This window comes from Micropterus salmoides, unplaced genomic scaffold (assembly GCF_014851395.1).
Source record: "Micropterus salmoides isolate LMB-PRFRI ecotype aquatic unplaced genomic scaffold, ASM1485139v1 Ms_hic_scaffold_1085, whole genome shotgun sequence".
NCBI lineage: Eukaryota > Metazoa > Chordata > Actinopteri > Centrarchiformes > Centrarchidae > Micropterus > Micropterus salmoides.
In genome coordinates, this window is record NW_024040136.1 from 1 (window position 1) to 20,760 (window position 20,760).

Sequence of the window (20,760 nt, forward strand, 5' to 3'; positions counted from 1 at the left end):
ACATCTGATTGGCTATATGTCACAAGCAATATCCTATCAACCCTGATGGTGGCTGTGCCACAGATGGGCAAAGAGACTAAAGCTGCAATGGTGAGCGAGCAGAGCTGTGTGTCGAAAGAAAGGCAGCAGATATTACTGAAGCAGCAATAAACACAATCTAATCTGTTTCTATGATGAAAAGCAACCAGTGTCCCGGTTACACCACTGAAAAATCACAGCAAATCACAGTTCACCTGTGTGCAGAACTGGCAGGGTATCCATACAGATCATGAATCATCTACGATCCGTTACACCACTAAAGAGAATCACCTCATAATACCACTTTATTATGCATTAGACTCTGTACCGCTCAGCTGTGTCAGTTATTATGTGTTCTCCCTTTTTAGACTATAAAGCAGAACAATAAGGAGCACTACAGGCGCTTGCTGGAGATGGTGACGGAGAAATACAGCAAAAGCCAACCACTACCATTCAACCAAACAAAACCGCAAAAGTATAACCCCATTATTCATGTGGCGATTTGGGAAATTTCATCAACATCCATTTAATAACATACTCTCGAACATGAGCTGATTGGTCATCTCATAACCTTTTCTCTTTTCTCTTGCAGTGAGTCGCTATCACAGGGTGATCACAAAAGTGCTGCTTCAGGAAAAGCCTTTGAATCAGTGCCCAGGAAGATGGGATACACAGGTAAGCCGCCTCTGTACACTCTTCAGTGCAGAAGAAACCGATCTGAATCTGCAAATGTATTTGCTTATTTAAGTGATGCTTTTATTTTACAGTTGCAGGTAATTACCTCCTACTATTTTGGGGCATTGTTTTTAATAGATTTAACAGATTTGTTAAATAAACATCCATTTTCCTATTACACAGTCAACTGATTAAAACCAGGTTGAATATGTTGTAATGAATCTACCCTGCTCGACTGACACTCCTTTTTGCACAGCTGCCCCAAGTGTGTTTACATGGAGAAATGCATCTGCAACCAAGGACAGGTAGGTGTAGTATGTCTGCGTATGTGTTTGTGTCATGTATATTTGTGAATTCTGATTGTTTTACTAAGTTACTTCTCTATGATTAATCTCCAGGCGTGGTAACTTGACCTTTAGTAAGACGTTCAGTGGAGCCTTTGAGGACACACAGCCTGGTAGATGTGCAAAGGTAGTCATTTCTCTGGCTCTTTTGTGACATGTCAAAGCACTCATGAAGTTATAATTGTATTAATGTATTGTTTCTGTAATATGTTGGAGCAGAAACAGGGAGCAGAGCTGGATCTTTCTACAGAAGTTGCTACTCGCCTCAGTCTAGTGGACAGAGAGACTCCTGCCATCAGTCTCCCTGACACACATTCTGCACACACAGCACATACAAGGCACAGCGATGAGGACATACCTCGGCTGACCAAGGTGAGATTAGCTAGGAGTTAGGTGTAATCACTGTGTTCAAGAAAGCTTGGATAAAGTTTGTTTCATTTCATGTATTCATTGTCTTTGTGTGTAGGAAATGGCTGCAGAGGTGAGTTGTGCTCTAGCTCAGAGTGATCCCAACCTGGTTCTTAGCGCGGCATTCAAGCTTCGCATCACACAGAGAGACTTGGCCACACTGCAGGAAGGAGGCTGGCTCAACGATGAGGTATGTACTAAGGCTACATCCACACTACTTTTAAAATGCAGACCTTTTGCTACATTTGCACCTCCCATCCAGACTAAAACAGCAAATCCGAAGACCTAAAACGGGGAAGTTTGAAAACGCTGCTTACCCCATTTATGTTTTAAAACTCTGGGGTAGAGTATTCAGTTTTTCCCACAGATTGACAGTGTAACTGTGGTGGGGAGGCTACAGCTGTTTTCCAAAGTTAACATAGCTCTCATTATTAGCTAGGATCCTTACATGCTTGCTAATAACTGTTTTGAAGATGGGTCTCCAACATTGACAGCGTTGTGTTGGACAGCTTTGTGCATCGGTGTTTATGATACCAACCTGTCTTATTAGTCACACAAAGCAAAAACAATGCTACAGACTATATTGTTTATGTAAATATTTTTTTTCTGTGCAAATAACACTTGTACTGTGCATGTCGCCGCTATATTTGCTTTGCAAGAACTCCTGGTCTGTGTTCCATGGCTAAAGTTGCTTTGTAGTCTCGTTTTACTTTCAGAAACGATTCCACCTAGTTGTCGATCTAGGCACTTCCTGTTTACATCGGACCATTAGATGTGTGTTTTCAGCTCTGCCCTGAACCGCTTGAAAACAGCTCGTTTGTAGTCCAGCCTTCACTTCCTTTACTTGTGATGTCACAATGAAAACGCGTCATAAAGCTTGCCAAGCGGCTTGCGGGGTCAGGCACGCCCTCAAACCAAGCTAGTCTGAGCGGAGGTCCTTTGGCTTGACTGGCCTTTGTCTGGTTTTCCTTTGTAGAAATGTTGTACCTGTACCTCCTTCCAGGTACTTTTTTTCTTATCACCTCACCTCCATTTCCAAGCAAGCTGAGAGATACTAACATGTAAGGTGAAAACACGACAGACTGCTGATTGGTCAGAGAGAATCACTATTCACTGCATCATCATTGGGTGCACCAGACAGAGGCCAGCAACAGAAAGTTTTATATTTTACAATTTTCGTATGGAATTTCATCACTAAATCCACTTCTGAGAAGTTTTGAGGTGAGAAATCAGCTGTGTAGATTTTGAATATTGACAGTTTTACGAGAAGTGATGGCGGAACAAAAATGTGCTTGAATGTTTTCGGAGTTGAGGAGCTCAGCAAGTGGCTGCGGGGGAAGCCTGTGTCAACCCGCGGGAGGAGCGTGTGAGGCCGGCCAGCCGCCCGCTCACAGAGCCCTCTGCCCCCGCCGTCACACAGACCGCTGCAGCAACAACGGCAGAGGAAAACACAGCTGGAAGGTTTTCATACCGCTTATCTGTCTTTACATTCTGAGTAATGTTGAAACGTTTTAACTTGAAAAAGAGAAAGCTGTGTGGATCGCTGGTGTGTGTGTCGCGTGGTCGGGGTGTCGCTATGACAAGCTACGTATCTCTGGGTACTACCTGCAATGGAAAACGGAGCAGGGCCGAGTAGAGTCGAGTCTATCGATTTGCGCTATGGTAGCTTTTTTCGGCAAGGCAGCATAGATTGTCAGAACACTGGAAACAGTTCAACGTTTAGTCCTAGTGGTAAGATGTGGAACAATGATGTTGTGGACTGGTAATAACTTATACCATCTGCTAGGTTACGGTCGCAGTCTGAAGCGTCTTTGATTTGGATCACACTAACTTGTTTCTTACGACCTGCACTTCTCTGCTTCTGATTGGCTAGTAGTCCTTACCTGGGAACTGCGCATGTGCAACTCCCAACAAAGACTTTGTACAAGTAAGATGCATCACTCTGTAGCTCAAGAGCGGAGCGTACAACACACAGGGTGAAAAGAGGAGCTGCAGCAATGTGCAGTATGAAGAAAAATATGGTGTTTTATGAAAATTAAACCATGTAAACCTGTTCTGGTACAACTCCTAAATAAGATTTTGAACCTGTAAATGAGTATAATACCACCTGTTTAAAACTTAGTAGTGTGAATGTAGCCTAAGAGTGTGAAGATTGTTTTGAGTAAGTTTAGTCATTCATTTCTATGAAATACTATCATACATACTTATTTACATCTATGCCACTATCAGCATACTGTATCATACATGTATAAGGCTCAAAGGAAATTATCCAGTTATCTTGATACATTTTCAAGGGGTGCAGGTCACTCGATGAGTTGTGTAGTCTGTGGGGGCTCTGCAAGGACCCGGAATGCAATTTATGTGTTTTATGTTAATTATTGCTTTTAAATTAAAATAAATAAAAAAATTTGCTTTTTGTTGAAGTTTTGTTAGATTGGCAAACGCTTCTTGTTGTTCAGGCAACTTTGTCATATTCCTTCACAATGCCTCTGCAAGTGTTACATCACGTTTGTGGTGTTGGAGCCTCTGCTGCTTCCAATGAAAATGTAGAGCATATCCATGGAAACAAAGGTTGAGTGACCTGCTTTTTCAAATTAGCATTGCAAAATGTGGTTAATACAACTGAAACTCAGTACCATTCCTCTTACTATTCTGTTTACACAATACTTTGTGTGTGACCATACAATTAGTGAAAGCCTAAGGCAACAGAGATAATGAATCGTATTTAAGATCTAATGCATGCATTGAGGACATGTTGACGTTTGACCAATGTCTACTTTTAAACATGTATTATATTGTGCTTCTTTTGTTTCCTCTAACAAAGGTGATTAACTTCTACCTCTCCCTGGTCATGGAGCGGTGCTCTAGCGAGGCAACAGCATTAAAAGTCTACACGTTCAGCACATTCTTCTTCCCTAAGCTGCGGGGTGGAGGAGGTGGGCAGGCAGGAGGACACACTGCTGTGAAGCGCTGGACCAAGGCTGTCGACCTTTTCCTCTACGACCTCATCCTGGTACCTCTGCATCTGGGCGTCCACTGGGCAATGGCTGTGAGTCAGAAGCATAAGTCTAGATTTATTATTTGAGGTTTGATAATCCCTGAAATACTCACTTTAAGATTGTAAGTATTTCCTCTTTGTGATCAGTGTCAAAAGTCTCGTATATTTTAACCTTTTTCTCTGTGACTCTCATTCAAGGTGATTGATTTAAAGTCAAAGACAGTGAAGTCATATGACTCAATGGCCCAGAGACATGATGACATCTGTAGTCTTTTACTGTGAGTCCTCATTGTACTCTTAAGCTTCAGTTATCTGGCTATTTTAAGTGCTTTTTCCATATTATTGCCCTTTAGTTAATGGCATCATTGTGCTTATTTTCCAGAATGTACCTTAAAGAGGAGCACAAAATAAAGAAAGGCAGAGAGCTTGACAGCCCCAAATGGACCATTGGAAGCTTAAGGGCCTCTGTAAGTCAAACTTAGATGAATGACATATCACTAAATTGAATTTATTTTTATTGTGAGACTAATGTTTTGTACACTGTTCATGCCTCTATAGGAGATTCCCCAACAAAAAAATGGCAGTGACTGTGGCGTTTTTGCCTGTAAATATGCTGACTATATCGCAAAAGGAAGGCCTCTCGCCTTTAAACAGGTATTCACCTAATATAGTAATACTTTTTTGTTTCATTTCATTTTATCTTTTTTTTTTATATAAATACTGAAAGTAACATTTGCCTCCTCTACAGTGCCACATGCCTCTCTTCAGGAAGTTAATGATTTGGGAAATCCTCAATCAGAAGCTGCTATAGGGGATCGCAACAATCTCCATTAACTGCCTAACAGCAGCGACTTTCTCAGTGGGGGGCAACACCTGTGTACAGTAACATGGTGAAGAAAAAGAACTGAATGGGCCAAAGAAGTGGACTTCATTGACTGAAACCTTACCCAGTCTAGCTGTTCTGGTCAAACACTATTCTTAAGAGTTGGTTATGTTCTTTTCCCATCAGGGACGTATTAATATTTTGTAATCTCTGAGTTGTAATTGGAGACATTATCTGGATGCAAGAAGTGTATGAGTTACACAAGTTCTGGCACTACTGACTGAATGGGTTTTTTTTTTTTTTTTTTTCAATTGACTTTGGATTGTTTGAATTTCTGCCTGAAGTGCCTTCTGCCCACTGACACTGAGCTAAACCTTTTCTGTTGTATATTTTAGGAAATTAATTGGTCAAAGACAAATTAAAAGTCAGTTATGAGGAGTTTGACTCAGAATTAATTGAATTAGAGTGTTGCAGGTCAGTGTTATTTTGATGTCATTTGGATGTTCCCCTCTCTCCCAATTGTGATCATCAGAGGACCGCAACTTACTACAAGCTATTTATGAAACGCAATCTTAAGAAATACAGACAATGAAAATCAAAATACCTCTTTTCCAGTCCCTTTTTCAGAAAGAAAAATGCATGGTTGAGTGCTTGTAGTATGTTTGTTTTGCTATTATATATATATTTATGACTTGACTGGATGAGAAAGTGTTTTTGGAGTATGTATAGTTTGTTTTTTTTCTCCATGAGCGGAGCATAAATAGTTGTTTCCTCATACGTAACATAAGGCGCTGTTAGGATTGTGAATCTTTTCCATGAGCATACTGCAAGAGTCTTAGGGCTATTACATTGGCTTACAGTATAGTATACTGCATAGCAAACTACTGTACACATGTGCATGTTGGAGTTCATGCTTTTAAAAATGTGATTTCTGTAATAAAGTATTCAATTTTTTAAAATTGGAGTTTGATATATTAAATGATTCATAAGGTGCTACTAGAGGGTTCATCTGGAGCTGGATGGTATGACCTCAAATCTATTAGATGGACCTTTTATTGATCCCAATAGGGGGAATTGTATTAGACACAGCAGTCAAGTGAATGTGTTTGGTTTTTTCAGATAGCAATAATATACAAAAAATGTGCTAAATTGTCACATTAACTTGAGTATTAGAAAATATACCTTCTTGGTTGTCTGCTGCAGCAGGGATTGTAAACTGGAGAGCAGTCCTGCAAACAGAGAGTACAGATTCTGGTTTGGATTTGGTCATTTAATCAGATTAATAGAGGTCATCATATTTGAAGAGTCCATAATGCTGTGTATGAGCAGCAGCCACTCAAAACACAGATGCCACACTTTGGTATTAATTGATACCATGACTAATATTTAGACCCAAGTGGTTTAACAGAAGAAATCAAATAATTAATTGAGTGTTATTAAAACATATGGCAATACATGGCATTAACCTGCAGTAAAAAGTGCATCTTTGTATTGCTTACAATGGCCCACTGTGTATTTGTATTGTTATTGAAAGTAATAAAGAAATAGAAATAATACCAAAGCCATAGACCCATACTTTTAAAGTAAAGAAAAGGTTGGCACAAAGCAACAATGTAAAGTCCAAGTTATTACTCTGCCACTGCTTATTGGGAACAGCTGTATCTCTGGGTCTGCTATATCTTTTAGTCAAACAACTTTTTGTTAGAATAAATCTATGTAGGAGCCCTGTAGAATGTGCAGTATCCATGGAAGATATTTAAAATGACCAGGTATGATGAAATGTGCGAATGTGCAATATGTTTGGACAACACAAATCCAAACTCTGGAGTAACGCACATGTAAATAACTGCCACATTGTTTTGTTTTTCTTTTACACATAGATCGATAGTTATTTTCAACTTGCATATTTATTCCATAATTATATATTTTTAAATCTATTTATGTCAGGTGTATGTTTATGTCTAGCACCTAATCACGAATTTTTGCAATGAAGCCGTTTCTGATTGAGACGACGCTTTTATTGTGAAAATCAGACCGGAACACGACAACGACCTCTCAACGTTTCCAGAGTTAGCTCATTCAGATCAAACCGGTTTGCTTTGCGGTAAATTCGGCATGAGATTAAATTAAATCAGTCGTTAAAGCTAGTGTATTACGTATTTTATACACACACCTGCTGTGTAGTTACAGTAATATGAGCGACAACGAGAAAGATTTCAGGGAGCAGGTGAGTTATGATTATAAGTTAAGAAAATAACTGTTTGAAAGACGTTACGCTTGCTAAGGTTAGCTAGCTAACTTTACTGTTAGCTGCGTTTGTAGGTCGGTTAATGGAACAAATTTCGAAATTGAAGGAAGTCTGTTCTATACAAGGCTAATCGTAGTGAGTCTGGTGAGTAACCAAAAGAGTACTTAGTGTATTTTAGTTCAATGTTTAAAACGATGGTCGTAACGTTAGCTAACGTTACAGCATGCGGCCTACAAAGCGTAACGTTAGTAGTCAGGAGATGTGGCCGCCGCCTGGCCATGCTACTTTCATTTTACCGCTAATTTGCTTCTTAACGTTTACATAACGTAATCTATTAAAATATTGACGACTAGTTAGCATTAAATGAAAGTGACTATTAGTCAATATTTACCTTACATATCTGACTGTTCAGCTAGTATAAATCGGTATATAGTAACGTTATTTAAGGACCAACCAGGACCATTTCAAGCTAACATTAACGTGTATTCAGCTAAATTAATCTATGTTGTTTCCCTGGTTTTGCTGTTTTTCTTTGTACCTTTTGGTTCTTACAGAAACCAACATGCCTTACCACCCTGTTTGTTCTTTGTTAAGGTTGAGGTTGGAAGAAAGAAAAAGGCGGAAGACGTTTCAGATGTGAAGTTATTAATATTTGAAGCTGATGGTGTTGATGCATGCTAATGTATTGGATGCTGAAAAGAAGCGATCAAGATCTGTCCCCACTACTAGTGTTGTAATGGCAGATGGTAAATGGGGGAAGAGGAGGAAAAAAGAAGTCATAATGTCAAACAGAAGAAAGAAGAAATGAAGGGTTGTTTTGAAGTAATGAAGTTAAAGAAGTTATGAAGTTAAGATCAGAAGTTTACCAGGGTATGAGTAATTTCCTAACAGCCTGCTATGTTATTACTCTATTTCATCCTGTTTCTTTCTCTTAAGCATGCACATTTTTTTCCTCTCTATCAGAAACATCACTGACCAATCCCTTAATAGATTTTTTAAGAGTAATTATATGCAATATGTATTTCAGCTAAATTAACTATAAATATTTGTTGCAATGTGTGACCTTTTATATAATCAAATTAAATATTTTGTGTCAAACCTGTTAAACACCAAAATGTGGTGAAGTCCTTCTGAAAGGGGCATGTAGAGGGCAATCGCAGTTACCTCCTGGCCCTTTTTTTTGTTGTTTGGCACACACTTGGCTTTAAAATGTTTCTTACCATAGTGTCTGGTCTGTCCAGGACTCACGGCCTGGCTCAAGGAGCGCATCCCCTCGGGGCTCGGCAAAGTCCACCAGCCGCTCACCAGCACGCTCCAAAGATGGCTCCCGCCGCTCCAGGTCCAGATCGCGTTCTCGATCCAGATCCAAATCCAAATCCAGGTAAGACGGGTTTCTGTTCTCGTGTGCATATTCTGATGGTGTTTTCATAGTTAGGTTGCGACACATGGGCGTAAAGGCTACATTTCTGAAGCTGTTGAGTGCGTGTGACACATGTAAATTATGCACTCAGTTAAGTTTGTGTCTATCCCCAGGTCCCGTTCCCATCGAAGCTCACGCAGGCACTACTCCCGATCTCGCTCCCGTTCCCACCGACGCCGTTCCAGGAGCCGTTCTCGTAGCTGGGAGTACCGCCGGCATAGGAGCCACAGCCGTTCCCCCATGTCAAATCGTCGCAGACACATTGGCAACAGGGTATTTATTTAATTATTAGTTGTTTTCTGTTTCTAGATTTCATGTTGATTTCATGATTGATAATGAGTAAAATCCCTTAATCCAATCTTTGGGAATTTCACGACAAAAATATTTAAAATGTAAGTCATATTTAATTCCAAACAAAACTGTCACATCATAAATACAATGTACTCTGATTTGCAGTTATGTGGCAGGTCATATGCTCACAGTATTTTTACAGTCCTCCTCTTCTTACTCTCGCAGGCCAACCCAGACCCCAACAACTGTCTGGGTGTGTTTGGACTGAGCCTGTACACCACTGAGCGAGATCTGAGGGAGGTTTTCTCTAAATACGGCCCTCTGAGTGAGGTCAACATTGTGTATGACCAGCAGTCGCGTCGATCAAGAGGCTTTGCCTTTGTCTACTTTGAAAACTGTGAGGACTCCAAGGAGGTATGGACAACACGTTTTATAAAATGCATATATAATGTTTACTCTTTAATACCAGCAAATCATTTTTTATTACAAGTATGTGAATAGTTTAGGGTTCATGTTAAATAAGCAATTTTAAATCTCACTTGTGGTGGGTGTTTTTTTTTTTTTTTTTTTTTTTTTTTTTTGTAGAGAAAGAGAGAGTAGCGTGTTTACTGACACTAGAAGAAGACTGAAAGTGAAATGTAACTTTTTTTGGTAGCATTAATGTATTATGATGCAGTTTACTGGCGAAGCGTGTATAACTACAGTCCAGACTTGAGTGTCAGCTAGCAGTGACATCCATCATATAAATGGGTTCAGTGTGGGTTGAAAATGCATCCAGTAGACAAAGTCTTACACATCTCTGTATTAAAGAAGTTTTGGTCTCTAATGAATTGAAATCCACTGGAAGTCTACTTAAATTGTGTGTTTTTAGGCCAAGGAGCGTGCTAACGGAATGGAGCTTGATGGGCGCAGGATCAGAGTGGATTTCTCTATTACAAAACGAGCCCATACTCCCACTCCTGGAATCTACATGGGACGTCCCACATAGTGAGTCTTTCTTAACAAGGCAGCTTTGTTTTTTAACAGCAGAGGGGTTTTCCTGAAGCTATTGTGTGTGGTGTCTCCTAATGTGTCATTAAACTTTATTCTGTGTTTTACAGCGGTGGTAGCGGTGGTGGTGGAGGCGGTGGTGGTGGAGGCGGTGGCAGTAGTAGCGGTGGTTCATCGCGGCGTGCCTCGAGGGACTACGACAGGGGCTACGACAGAGGCTATGACAGAGGTTATGACCGTGATTATGATCGCTATGATGACCGAGAATACAGATCATACAGGTGAGTTATTTTTCCTGTAGACTTTTTGGGCCAGTATCTCATTTGAGTATCTCATAAGAATACTTTTAGTTTTTTAGTATTATTTAAATATCAAAAGTAAATATGGCTGAAATGGTGCCAAATTTCTTTCAAATAAAATGTGATCTAATTTTTTGAATTTTATTCGCAAGTAATTCTAGTTCACTGAGTGATCTAACCATGTGTAACTTTAAAGTTTTGTTTTTTCCCCTACAGACGCAGATCTCCGTCTCCTTACTATAGCAGGGGGTACCGCTCACGATCCCGGTCACGGTCCTACTCGCCACGTATGTTTTAAACTATATTTGTATCATTTTTATTTAATTAATTATGTAACCTTCACACATACTTTGTCACTGGAACAGTTTAGATTATCTGTATAAATCAAATCTGGCACTTAATCTCCTATCCTGTCGTGTTTTTCACAGGTCACTACTGAGCAGCGAGAGAAGAGTCAATGACAGATTCAGTGTTATTGCTTGGATGCTTGTCTTCTGTTTTTTCGTTTTTTTTGAGCACATTGTGTATGTGATAGGAATTCTGGATTTGTTTATGTATTAAATGATTAAAACAATTATCCTAAAAATATAGCCTGTCTGAGCCAAACAGTGTCAGCTGTTAATTAATCGTTACCAAATTTGTAGGAAGAAACGTGTAAAATGTGTTTTAAAATGGCAGAACAAAAGTTCAAGTTCAAGACATGGGCAGTTCTCTGGATCTGTGTGAAAAACGTATCACTGTTTCATTGGCTAACTTTTCTCATCACTTTTAAGATATGTGAAGCCCTTCCAGGTTATCCTTCTAATACCAAACAAACAGAAATCGAAAACTCAAACCTGTTTGGCGGCGATAATTAAACCAAAGGCTGGCTTGTTCGTGCTTGGCTCGACCGACTTGTTTTTATATGAGCAGGATTTTCTGTGGCAGTTATATTACTATTTCTCATTTTGCTGTTTGTATGTAGTTGGTTTCTTAAACTCTCAAGATCCTAGTTTGCTCTTTGAAATGTTTTAAATGCTATGTTTTGTTTTTTTTAAAATTTGGTCTTATTTTTTTTTTGTTGTGTGTGTTTGTATATAAGCAATAAAAATTACTTTGGTCATTTGCTCTGTTGCTTAGTAATGGTGTGTAGTATACTGTAATGGTCACATTGCCCCATGGAATTAGAGGCAGGAATGCTGCAGGTGTTGTACCATGAAGTCCCATCAAACATTTGGAATTTTTGTTTTGTTTTTCTTGACAGAAATAAAATATTACTGCTTGGATTTCACGCATGCACCCTCATTCAACATCAATCATATTCCATAATCAAGCCTTTTGTGAAATGAGCATTTTTAAAATGTCATTTAAATGTATTAAATAAGCAATTCATCCTGGATACATCAATCAACTGTGTTAGTATAACGTTAGTAGTAGTTTGGGAATGGATACACAGCATATGTCACATGATCCAATGATGGCCTTCAGGCTGCCAATGTACTCTGATGCTGTGTTAACGTCCCATCAGACAACTTGCTTTCTCCCAAATATGGGAGTGTTGTGTTCTGGCAAAAGTTTTTGTTCTAAGATTCAAGGTTTGTTTTTAGTAACAACCGGATTTATGTTTCAACACAAGAAGAAACACTGTTTAACTGAATGAAAATGTGTAAAACTAAGCAAATATATGAAAGGTTGTTTACACATCAATAGACATATACACCTGCCTCGACTCCTCTGCTGGCATATCAGGTGGGAGGAACTAAGACGCTAGGAAAAGGAATCGGGGATGTACAGAGAAATAACAAAAGCCCCAAGGTATAACATACATCCATAGTTGTACTAAGCATGTTCATGAACGCATCTATAAAATGGCGACCTTTAGCGAGTATTTCACCACAGAAAGGCAAGCAGTAAAATAAACTGTAAAGATGTACCCGTTAATTCACAAATGTTACAGCCTCAGAAGACTAGAAATGTATTACAATGAATAAAAATAAAAATGATTACATCAAAAACTTGATTTAATGCAGTCTTGTCAGGTAGCACACCTCTGACATGCCGTGTCAGCTCTCTCTCCGACCAATCACACACCGCCCATGTCAAAACACTTCCGGCTTGCTCTCCAACTTGCCTTTCCGCCGGAGTGGCTGGTGTGCCCAGAGAGCAGAGGAGTGAACACCACGTAGATCATAGGCTAAAAAAAATACATAAAGGTACACTTTCTCAGCTTAATAACGTTCAGACTATTTGTAATGACTGGAACATGCAGAGATAATAAGATAATATCTGTTTAACCATATTCTGGCTAACAGGAGTGGTTTCAGTGAACCACTAGCTAACGTTAGCATGCTGTGTTTGAATGAGCATATGACTGGAGCTGCCTGTACTTGTTTCAGTGGAGCTAGCTCAAGAGGAGTGATAAATGCCATGACCTAGCGTTTAGCTGGATCGAGGTGTTTGTACAAATAAGCCTTGCTTTGTTAACATACTTTGACATGGGGTCATGGTGTAACTAGCTTGTTGTTACTCTTGCAGATGCCCCCAAAAAAGGGAGAAGCCCCGAAACAGCCTCCATTGATCGGACGATTTGGAACCTCTCTGAAAATTGGAATTGTGGGATTGCCTAATGTCGGGTATGCACATGTTTTTAATTAATGTTGGTATTTGCAAAGCATGGATGTAATGTGAGTGAGTGGACAAATTGTTGGATTCATCATTCAGGTTTGATGATTGCACTGCTGTTGACACTCTCCTGACTCTGTCCACCATAGGAAATCCACCTTTTTCAATGTGCTGACCAAGAGCCAAGCTGCTGCAGAGAACTTTCCCTTCTGCACAATCGACCCAAATGAGAGCAGGGTACCTGTTCCCGATGAGCGATTTGATTTCCTCTGCCAGTACCACAAACCAGCCAGGTGTGTGTGTTTGACCTTGTGTCCTGCAGGGCTACAGCTAACAATTATTTTCACTATTGGCTAAACGATTGTTAGGTACTAACAGTGTTTCCTAAAGCCCAAGATGATGTCCTCAAATGTCTTCTTTTGTCCACAAACAAAATATATTCAGTTTGCTGTCATAGAGGCGTAAAGAAACCAGAAAATATTCACATTTAAGAAGCTGGATTCAGAAAATGTGGGTCTTTTTTTTAAATAAAGGGATAAAATTTACCAATCAAATATCAAATTAGTTTGCAATTAATAGTTGACAGCTAATCGATTTGTATCACTGACTCCTTGTCTGGCTGTTTTTGTCTCTTCAGTAAGGTTCCAGCTTTTCTGAATGTTGTGGACATTGCTGGTCTGGTGAAGGGAGCCCATGCAGGACAGGGACTTGGAAACGCCTTTCTCTCCAATATCAGTGCCTGTGACGGCATCTTCCACATGACCCGTGAGTTGTCATTACTACTTTCTACAGCTGCTGTGTAGTAACAACTGAGTGGACAGGTGTTAGGCGGGCAAGTTAAGAGCCATTACTACACTTCAGAAAGGAGGAAAAAGGCCCATTTGAGGAATTCACTCATGTTGTGCCTAGGGCTGGGCGATATGGCCAAAAATGTTATCCCGATTAAAAAAAAATTCACAACAATCGATATTTATAATTATCACGATAAATGTCAAATCTGACTGAAAGTTAAAGAAACCAGATGGTTAATGGTGGTTTTAAACTTTTCTTTATGGTCAGAACATGACAAACACTTGATGCCAGTGGATCACTTAACAAATCTGAGGTTGAACATTCAAAACGATTAAGATGAAATCTTTTTTATAACAAATACGCATGCGTAAAATTAAGTAAAATCTTTTTTTAGTCCCTTTTTCCTCAACATAATAAATAACTTTATAGAATGAATTAAATCAAACATTTATTGAACATTTGTTATATTGTTATTGAGGAAAATTATATTGTGAAAATTATCATTTTTGTTTTATTAATTACGATGAGTACTTGTTAATTACTACTAGCTTTTTGGTTTAATTTTATCCAAAAGACTTAGTATTAACAAAAAAGTTTGTCCGTTGTCAGAAATACTGACTGACCTGTTGGGGGTTTAGGAAGTACATAGTAAACTTTTTAAATGGCTGAAATTTGCCTGTAATGTTATTGAAAGGCTCTCAGATTTCAAAATGTGTGCATATTTGTAACAGGCTGACTGCATCTTACACTGCTCATGTCTTTTAGGCGCGTTTGACGATGAGGATATCATCCACGTGGAGGGTAACGTTGATCCAGTGAGGGACATTGAGATCATCCACGAGGAGCTGCGACTGAAGGACGAGGAAATGATCTCTCCAATCATAGACAAGCTGGAGAAAACTGCTGTGAGAGGAAGTGACAAAAAGCTCAAACCTGAATATGTAAGTAAAGTGTGTCTATTTCACATTTGTGTCACTACTGGGGGGATAAAGCAGATCTTAATCTGCAATCAGCCTGTATAGATCTTTTAACCTGCTGCTTCTTGCTTCAGGATATCATGTTGAAGATAAAGAACTGGATAGTGGAAGAGAAGAAACACATCAGATTTTACCATGACTGGAACGACAAAGAGGTAAGATGTACAGAATGTATGTGTGTGCGTGAATGCTTTTGTGTGTCTATAAGTGTTTGGTGTAATATTCCTAAACAAAATCACTGGGCTGCTCTACACATCAGTGGAATGTATTCTCAGTTCAGTGCATTAACACGTTTGTTTTCCTATCAAGAAGTCTGATTCTGTCAGCCTTATTACATCCTCGCTTGCTTCATATACTTACGTTTCCTAACTAATTGTGTGATCTTTATTACTTTACATCTTATTTTGTCTTTTGGACACATTTCTGGCATTTTTTTCTTAATGCACGCATTTATAATGCACATAAAAGTCCAGCGATTGGTAGCCTGGGAACCAGACACATCTGCAAGCTCATGTTTTTATTTGCTCCGGCAGATGCAAATTAGTCTGGCGATGCCGGGCTAAGTGACTGGTGTAATTTTGCTTTCACTTTGGACAGAGTAATCTGATTGGTCATTATGGCTTCGGTAGGTTTTGAGACTCTCTGGGTCAAGATGCAAAGTATCACATTAGTACAGCGTCGCCTGAGTGATTCAGTGAACTGAGACCTAAACAGTTTTTTGTTTTCATGATTTGTGCCCTTTTTAAATTCTCTGCACAGATTGAGGTGTTGAACAAATACCTGTTTCTGACATCCAAGCCCATGATTTACCTGGTTAACCTCTCAGAGAAGGATTACATCAGAAAAAAGAACAAGTGGTAGGTTTGCTTTCAGTGCAGGTGCCGGTCCCATGCATCATTTATTTAAGTATGTAGTTATTGTTTAACTTTTAGAATAATTTACCCTGCTGCCTGTTCATTCTCAGGTTGGCGAAAATCAAGGAGTGGGTAGATGCTCATGACCCTAGTTCTCTGGTCATCCCTGTGAGTGGAGCTCTCGAGGCAAAACTGCAGGACATGGAGGAGGAGGAGAGGAATAAGTACTGTGAGGAACAGAAGACGCAGAGGTGAGACAAACACACAATGTCGCAAGAATGTCATAAATTAGGTTTAACTTCCATGTAGGGCTGCAACTAATGACTGTTGTATTTGTCTATAATACTATAAAATGTCAAAATGGTGAAAAATATTTGTGATACTTTCCCTAAGCTCAAGATGGTACTTCTAATTGGCTGCTTTGTCTGACCAACAGTCCAAAATCCCAAAGCGATTACATTGAAATTGATTTTTATTTAAATTGTTTGAGAATCTGGAAGAAGAGAATGTTACGTATTTTTAGATTATAAATGACTTAAAAAGTGAATTGTTGTTAATTATATAAATTTTCTGTTCACTATTGATGAGTACTCATGCCAAGTAAAATAAATGTGCATCAGATTATTTTGGTGAAAGTGGAACAGGGACTATTAGCTTATTGAATGATTAAGTGTCTAATAGGGATGCTATTAGTATGTTCACATTATTTGAGTCAATTGAATGAGTCAATAAGCCTTTTTGACAGGGGACATTTTGACTTGACAGAGCAGGAAAGGCTGTGCTGTGTCATAACATTAATCATGACATTGTCCCGGGGTGCACAATAGTAGAGCCCTGCCACACTCTTTTTTTATTATTCTATTAATCACCCCTGTGTTTCCTGCTATGAAAAGTGAAAGTGTCTGCAGTGCAAAAGGCCTTCGAGTTAACTGACACTGAATAATTAAATAATTCTTAACAGAGTATTGAACACTCTTTATTATATCTAAATGTTTTAATCATGGAATGCACCATCATGGCTTCTGTGTGTGTGTGTGTCTCTGTGTCTGTGTGTGTGTGTGTCTGTGTGTGTGTGTGTCTCTGTGTCTGTGTGTCTGTAGTGTTCTGACCAAAATAATAAAGGCCGGCTATGCAGCACTACAGCTGGAATACTTCTTCACAGCGGGACCAGATGAGGTGCGAGCATGGACCGTCAGGGTAAGTGCTGCGATATGAATAACTTACATTAAGTTTTCATTAACTTCATTATTACTGATAGGATAGATCCTAGACTTAACCGTTTATTTCAAAATCCTCTTATTCTTGCTTATTGTTGTTTGAGAGTGTCATTCACATTTAATTTCTTACATGACATATTCTGTAAAATGTTAAGAATTTTGTCAAAACAAAGTTTACATTTTTTAATTTTTGTTAGATATTTATTTTCTTATTTCAAACTGGATGTCCCATTGTTGCCAATGGTATTTGTGGATTTAGATTTTCTTAGTATTTGCAGTGTTAAATCTCAGATGTGGGCAGCAATTTATAGGTCTAGCATTTTTCACACAGTTTTGCAGAAATTCTAAATTTTTAGTGCATTTCTCTCTCACTAAAGCATTTGCGGCACATTTCTTTAATGTGTAGGTTTTTACTCCTGTTTACATTTTGTTCTTTGTGGCCACCATACATGGCCACATGCTTCATAGTTGTCTTGCAAATTCTGTGAAATTGAGATGCAGAGCATATTGAACATGATTCCTTTGCTTATTTTAATTTTGACATGTTAGCGGTACGTTTTTCTCTAGAGTTGCATAATGTTCGTGGGCAGAATACTGTTGTTAGTATGAGGAGTTGCACTATAATGGCTGTCCATAAAATCCTTCAAAGTGGCAGTGAGTTAAATTTATTTCTGCTTTGTTCTGTTTTGCTCCAATAGAAAGGTTCCAAGGCTCCTCAAGCTGCAGGAAAGATCCACACTGACTTTGAGAAAGGCTTTATCATGGCCGAGGTGATGAAGTACAATGACTTCAAAGAGGAGGGTAGTGAAAATGCAGTCAAGGTGTGTTTTTGTATAGAGACTAATTATAAGCTTGAACTGGCGCACTTTGAGCTTTTTCCTGCCAATAACTAACACCCTTGAGTTCCCTTTAAATTTTTTCTCTTTTGATTTCATTCCTTCTTTCACAGGCTGCCGGAAAATACAGACAACAGGGCAGGAACTACATCGTGGAAGACGGGGACATTATCTTTTTCAAATTCAACACACCCAATGCTCCTAAAAAGAAACCATGAAAACCACACAATCACCAGAGGGAGAACTCAGAATCCAGTTTAGTTGTGCCCCAAAGAGCCACACTGTCTGCTGATTTTCATACTTTTCTCTTGAATTCAGAGGATCAACTGATGACCTGGTTGGCCAGAGGTATTTATTCAATTGGCCTCCCAGATTTGGACCAGAATCTATTGAAGTGATTCTATATAAAAACGTTTCCATACTATAATAGCACACATTCCTACCTGAAATTTTTTGAGAATTTTTCTTTGCGGCTCTTTACCAGTCAAACATTTTTGAAAACATTTTATTCCAGCTTCCATGGTCTCAATGAAAAATTGGTATAAATGAACTGAGAACTCGAAATAGCCTAAGATACTATAACAAAACACAAACTGCTTAGTTTTGTAATGGATGCTGTTTTTTAATGCATCAGGCTCAATACTCAAGGCGGTTTTTGTTGCAATTTATCTAACACAATCTTCTATTCCTCTTGAGTAATTACAGCTTCTTTCTGTCATTAGTTGACAGTTACCTTCATGATGACTGCTGATTAATTGGCAAGCTCTTGCGTCATAACACTTTTAATTTGTGCTTTATTACAGGCATGTGTGCTCTCAAACTGTCAAATCCCCTCCTGTATTATAAAACACTTGTAAACAGTGCTACATGAGTTAGAGAAATATACAGCATGTGTTGTCTGCTACTGGTTCTCAATCAGCATTCATTAAGTAAAGGCCATCTTGAATGAGTTTTAGGTCTTTTTTTCTCAGTTCCTCTATGGCTTTTTTTCTAATTGAACTTTCTTTTATGCTTTTTACAATGAAGTCATAACACCATAATTATCACCAAAAAAAGCTATAATATACAGTGTCTGTAAAGGTTTGAGTGGTGCATTGTTTACTAGTAAGAGAAAATGAAAGCCATCACTCAGTGTTGCACTTCAGGCCAGTTCTGTGGGGTATTCTGAAGGTATTGTTATTTTATAATGAGCAAAGCAGGATTCCCTGACAGTGCAGGATCGCTCACCTGAATGGAGAATTATGTTATACAAACTGCTTTTATTGACTTAGTTTTGGCAAGTAAAATGAAACAGACAGACTCTTGACATTATGCCTGCCTAACGAGAAAATGCTTCATTGCAAATCAGCCAAAGGAGCAGCTCTGTTGATCATCTGGACTGTCTGTGCACATTGTTTCACCTCTCCTCGCTGCCGCCACGGTGTGAAAGTCTTTATTTTCAAGAGCACCTAATAAATCTCCCCTCACCACACATCTCACTAAATCGTGAACTAAGATAGGAATCCTGTGAAACTAATAAATATCATCCTCATCAATATGCATGTGTCAATAAAAGGAGACAAACCTGTTGCTGCTTTGTGTATTTTTAAATGTTCCTTTTGTTAGAGGCCACAATGGAAGGTCATGAGGTAATGTGCAGGAATATGAAATCTGAACAATGCCAGTGGATAATCATAGGCTTTTAAAGTGTTAAATTACAATCAGTTCATAAATTAATATATTTAAACAAGCTATTATTGAATAACTCAATTCATCTTTAAATGAGGCATTAATTGAGTAAAACAGCTGTCTCTAAAGTGATTACAAACTTAAAACTTCAAATTTAAATCTTGAATTAATTTTAAAAAGGGGATTATAGGTTTGTGTGTGCCTGTTTAAAACAATCACCTCAAGATCTACTCTGTACCTTCTGGAGCTTTAGATCAGCAGATGGAGTTGCCCAGTTGTGATGATAATTTCGATTTTCATTTTTCTCTCTCTGAACAGTTTAAGGACTTTTTTTTAAATCCAAGATGACTTATAGGGTGAGATTCAATGGTGTATTTGATTGTTGAATTCATTATGTAATTCAGATACAATAGCTTTTTCAATGCATGTGGTTGTTAATGTAATACAAAATGTGAAACTTTGATATATTCTAGATTCGTTACAAATAAAGTGAAATATTTTAGGCTTTTTAATCTTGATGATTATGGCTTACAGTTCATGGAAACCAAAAATCCACATCTCAAAATATTAGATGACGCGCAACCACGATCATCAATTCTTAATTGACAGTTGTCCAGAAGACACTTACTGACCCCCTTCAGAAGGAGGGTAAGCCATAGAAGATCGGTGCGGAAAGGGCCAGCTGTTCGCAGAGTGTTGTATCAAAGCATATTTTTGGAAAGCTGACTGGAAGGTTGAAGTGTGGTAGGAAAAGGTGCACAAGCAACAGGGATGGCTGCAGCCTTGAGGGGATTGTCAAGCAATGCCGATTCAAGAGCTTCACAAGGAGTGGACTGAGGCTGGATCCACCAGGCACAGACGGGTCCAGGAAATGAGCCACAAGTGTCGCATTCCTAGTGTCTAGCCACTCCTGAACGCTGCTTTCAAAGCAACCTGGGCTTCTATAACACCTCACAGGCTGGTTGCTTTACTGCATTGATGAAGTAATTCATGCAAAAGGAGCACTGACCAAGTACTGAGTGCATAAAGGAACCTTTTTCAGAACTGTTCAGCTTTTCAGAAGGCCGACACTTCTGTAATAAACATTCTTTATTCTATATTAAGATATGGATTTTTGATTTTCATGAGCTGTAAGCTATAATCATCCAGATTAAATCAAAAAGGCATGAAATATTTAACTATTTATTTAATGAAACTAGAATAAATTAAAGTTTCACTTTTTGACTTAAATAACGGAAGAATATGAACTTTTCCACGGTTGTCTAATTTCCTGAGATGCACCTGTAAGGATACTGTTAAAA

The 20,760-nt window shown here is 38.7% G+C and overlaps 3 protein-coding genes across 7 annotated transcripts; all 3 read left to right on the forward strand.

Moving 5' to 3' along the window:
- Window positions 1-386: 386 nt before the first annotated feature.
- On the forward strand, window positions 387-6,225 carry senp2 (SUMO specific peptidase 2; the record flags this gene model as incomplete). Its single annotated transcript, XM_038710262.1, is given in 11 exon segments — window positions 387-493; window positions 611-693; window positions 950-998; window positions 1,092-1,164; window positions 1,257-1,409; window positions 1,504-1,635; window positions 4,270-4,494; window positions 4,642-4,721; window positions 4,826-4,910; window positions 5,002-5,097; window positions 5,192-6,225. Coding segments are annotated over 11 exon segments (1,146 nt in total), but the record flags the coding sequence as incomplete, so codon positions are not given.
- Window positions 6,226-7,324: 1,099 nt separating this feature from the next.
- LOC119896826 (transformer-2 protein homolog alpha-like) lies at window positions 7,325-11,779 on the forward strand. 5 transcript variants are annotated; one of them, XM_038710267.1, is made up of 9 exons: window positions 7,325-7,493; window positions 8,109-8,150; window positions 8,756-8,895; window positions 9,048-9,207; window positions 9,451-9,639; window positions 10,097-10,212; window positions 10,326-10,496; window positions 10,731-10,801; window positions 10,943-11,779. In XM_038710267.1, the coding sequence occupies exons 1-9, from the start codon at window positions 7,461-7,463 to the stop codon at window positions 10,951-10,953; spliced, it is 933 nt and encodes a 310-aa protein (XP_038566195.1). In that variant the 5' UTR covers window positions 7,325-7,460; the 3' UTR covers window positions 10,954-11,779. The 5 variants fall into 5 exon arrangements, with proteins under 5 accessions (XP_038566195.1, XP_038566196.1, XP_038566197.1 ...); XM_038710268.1 differs by lacking the exon at window positions 8,109-8,150 and having other exon boundaries at window positions 7,326-7,493; XM_038710265.1 differs by lacking the exon at window positions 7,325-7,493 and having other exon boundaries at window positions 7,665-8,150.
- An 809-nt stretch (window positions 11,780-12,588) lies between these two features.
- LOC119896825 (obg-like ATPase 1) lies at window positions 12,589-19,360 on the forward strand. Its single transcript, XM_038710264.1, has 11 exons — window positions 12,589-12,706; window positions 13,029-13,126; window positions 13,265-13,408; window positions 13,753-13,880; window positions 14,673-14,848; window positions 14,959-15,039; window positions 15,644-15,741; window positions 15,849-15,989; window positions 16,839-16,935; window positions 17,654-17,776; window positions 17,905-19,360. Exons 2-11 carry the CDS (start codon window positions 13,029-13,031, stop codon window positions 18,007-18,009), a joined length of 1,191 nt encoding a protein of 396 aa, XP_038566192.1. The 5' UTR covers window positions 12,589-12,706; the 3' UTR covers window positions 18,010-19,360.
- Window positions 19,361-20,760: the final 1,400 nt, after the last annotated feature.

Excerpts from the sequence above, each read along its gene's own strand:
- LOC119896826 (XM_038710265.1), top strand. The coding sequence starts at position 7,878 with ATGAAAGTGACTATTAGTCAATATTTACCTTACATATCTGACTGTTCA. Across the intron at positions 9,208-9,450 it reads GCAGACACATTGGCAACAGG|GCCAACCCAGACCCCAACAA; the intron begins GTATTTATTTAA and ends TTACTCTCGCAG. Across the intron at positions 10,213-10,325 it reads TACATGGGACGTCCCACATA|CGGTGGTAGCGGTGGTGGTG; the intron begins GTGAGTCTTTCT and ends TGTGTTTTACAG.
- LOC119896825 (XM_038710264.1), top strand. The coding sequence starts at position 13,029 with ATGCCCCCAAAAAAGGGAGAAGCCCCGAAACAGCCTCCATTGATCGGA. Across the intron at positions 13,409-13,752 it reads CAGTACCACAAACCAGCCAG|TAAGGTTCCAGCTTTTCTGA; the intron begins GTGTGTGTGTTT and ends TTGTCTCTTCAG. Across the intron at positions 16,936-17,653 it reads TGCGAGCATGGACCGTCAGG|AAAGGTTCCAAGGCTCCTCA; the intron begins GTAAGTGCTGCG and ends TTGCTCCAATAG.